This window comes from Vollenhovia emeryi, unplaced genomic scaffold (assembly GCF_000949405.1).
Source record: "Vollenhovia emeryi isolate VEMERY1.0 unplaced genomic scaffold, V.emery_V1.0 DF945319.1, whole genome shotgun sequence".
NCBI lineage: Eukaryota > Metazoa > Arthropoda > Insecta > Hymenoptera > Formicidae > Vollenhovia > Vollenhovia emeryi.
In genome coordinates this window covers 1-2,215 of record NW_011961047.1, presented here as the reverse complement: position 1 = coordinate 2,215, position 2,215 = coordinate 1, and the positions used below count along the sequence as shown (strand labels likewise).

General features: G+C 50.2%; 1 protein-coding gene across 1 annotated transcript; it reads left to right on the top strand.

Annotated features, from left to right (window-relative positions):
- The first annotated feature begins 1,234 nt into the window (after positions 1 to 1,234).
- LOC105561504 lies at positions 1,235 to 1,846 on the top strand. Its single transcript, XM_012011547.1, has 2 exons — positions 1,235 to 1,521; positions 1,629 to 1,846. Exons 1-2 carry the CDS (start codon positions 1,350 to 1,352, stop codon positions 1,844 to 1,846), a joined length of 390 nt encoding a protein of 129 aa, XP_011866937.1. The 5' UTR covers positions 1,235 to 1,349.
- Positions 1,847 to 2,215: the final 369 nt, after the last annotated feature.

Sequence of the window (2,215 nt, the reverse complement as noted above, 5' to 3'; positions counted from 1 at the left end):
TTTCGTGCGTACCGGAGCCCGAGCTCTCCGCTAAGATATATCGAGGCCGAGTCCTCGCGTTCGTGATTTCGTGCGTACCAGAGACCGAGCTCTCTGGTAAGATATATCGAGACCAAGTCCTCGCGTTCATGTAATTTCGAATAAACAATCATTAACAAACGAAACTAGTGTATGGACCTAAACTCCCACACACGCAACAGCACGCTACTGACATGAGTACTCTCACCAAAAACCAATGCTTTCCACTCACGAGTAGAGCAAACGGGAGGAGGAATACTACGCAACTCCGCGCAATTCCGTGTGTGCCAGAGCAGGACACCGTTATTTACCCTCCCCACTACTTAACCCCCACATTCCCTCTCGTGTGAATAACCAAATTTAATCATGAGTGCCTTCCGCAGGGAGCCCTATTATGGGCCGGTCCTGCCGCTCAGGGCGGCAGCGCCAATTACGGCGTCTGATTAAGGCGCACCAGGTCCGGGTGTTTGACCCGCGGGTTTTCGACGTACATGCCCGCAAAGCCCCTGTGCCCGCGCCCCGGGAGACGAACCACCCGCCACCGCCTCTCCCTCATCCGCAACCTCCTCCCCCTTTCTCGCGACTTCCTCCACCGTATTCACACCCTCCTCCCCCGTATCCTCAATCTCCTCCTCCCAAGGCCCCTCCCCCTCACGAGGGGACACCTCGCCCACCTCCGGTGCGCCCTCCCCCTCTTAGCACCAGCGAGTGCTGCCCAGAAAGGGTGTGGAAACCTCGGCCCCCTATCACCCCTCCGCCGCGAGCACCCCTGGCCTCGCTCCCGGGCCCCACACCATCGCTCGCCCCGGGGAGGCCAGCGATCGCCCGGGCACCCGCCACTCGCCCACGGGTGGTCTCTGTGGAGCCCCTTCAGAGGAAAATTAAAATCATCCTCCCTCGCATCAACGCGCCACAAAAGGCACGGAACATGCCACTATTATAGCCGCTTTTTCTATTACACTGACACACATGTACATACAAATAAAATAAATTAACCATGCAAACCACACTCACACATACACTCATTCATACACCCACACGCACGCTAAATTTCAGATCTCCTCCTCCTTCTCTGCCTTTCCTCTTCTTGTCAGAAGATTTCTGACGTTCCCGCGCAAAATTAAAAACCGCGGGACGTAACACAATTAACCGAATGTAGAAACGACTTAGCAATTACTTTGCCATTAAATAGTTTAGAACAGTTCATGCAGTTAAACGAGCAGTTATCGCTGGACACCAAAAAAGAGAAGTTCTTTGTAAGTTTTACATAGAATTATCTATTGAGTAAATATGATTGGAAGAAAATATAATATTACATTTTACAGAAAATCATGATGACAAATAAACTAATAGGTGTAGAAATCACTGCAAAAGGCATTTCTGTAATGTTAACTGCTTTACTCAACACAGATGTTCAATTGCAATATTCTGCTTGCGGATGTGAAGCTTCTGGACAGAAAAAGAAGAGTTTCTGCGATACGATGACGTTCAAATGCATGAGAGGTATTTTCTATTTCTTTGGTTCATCACAGTTGTGTGTATGTATGTGTGTGTGTGTGTGTGTGTGATTCAGTTTAGTACGGTAGTAATAAATTAAAAATTTTTTGCAGATATTTTAGTCGAAAAATTTTCTGTTTCGGAGAAAGAGATTGTCTCTAAAACAAGTCGATGGTTTACGGGAGCATCAGACAGAGCTGGAGGACGAAAAGAAAGGAATCGGCCAAGAGAGAAAGAGATAGAGAACAGAGAGAGCATGTCAATTATCGCAAACAAATTTTTTGTTTTCATTATATTTTATTTGTATTGTTTTTCTAGTAGTATAGTATAAAAGTAGGGTATATGGGCCGGTTCTACCCCGGGAGCTCCGAGGGGGGAGCGGGGCGGGGGGTACTCCGAGGCGAGGGGGAGGGGGGGTACTCCGCGGCGAGGAGACCGCGATCTAGATGCTGACCTGTCATTTTTGACACCTGGACGGGTATGAGTCACAGGGTCAAGCGCCGAAACCTGGCTGATGACTTTCTTATCAAGGTGAACGATGTCGAGGAGTTCCACGTTTATTATTCCACAACGCTTGGCGATCCGCGGGGCGCGGGGAAGGAGATATTCTGCAGCGATTCGCGGGGGCGCGGGGAGGGGGAGGACCGCGACGCTATGCGATCCGCTGCGCGGGGAGGTCCGCGGCGCGAGGCAATCCGCG

Coding starts and splice junctions, on each gene's coding strand:
- LOC105561504 (XM_012011547.1), top strand. CDS start 1,350: ATGATGACAAATAAACTAATAGGTGTAGAAATCACTGCAAAAGGCATT. Junction 1,522..1,628: donor GACGTTCAAATGCATGAGAG/GTATTTTCTATT, acceptor AATTTTTTGCAG/ATATTTTAGTCGAAAAATTT.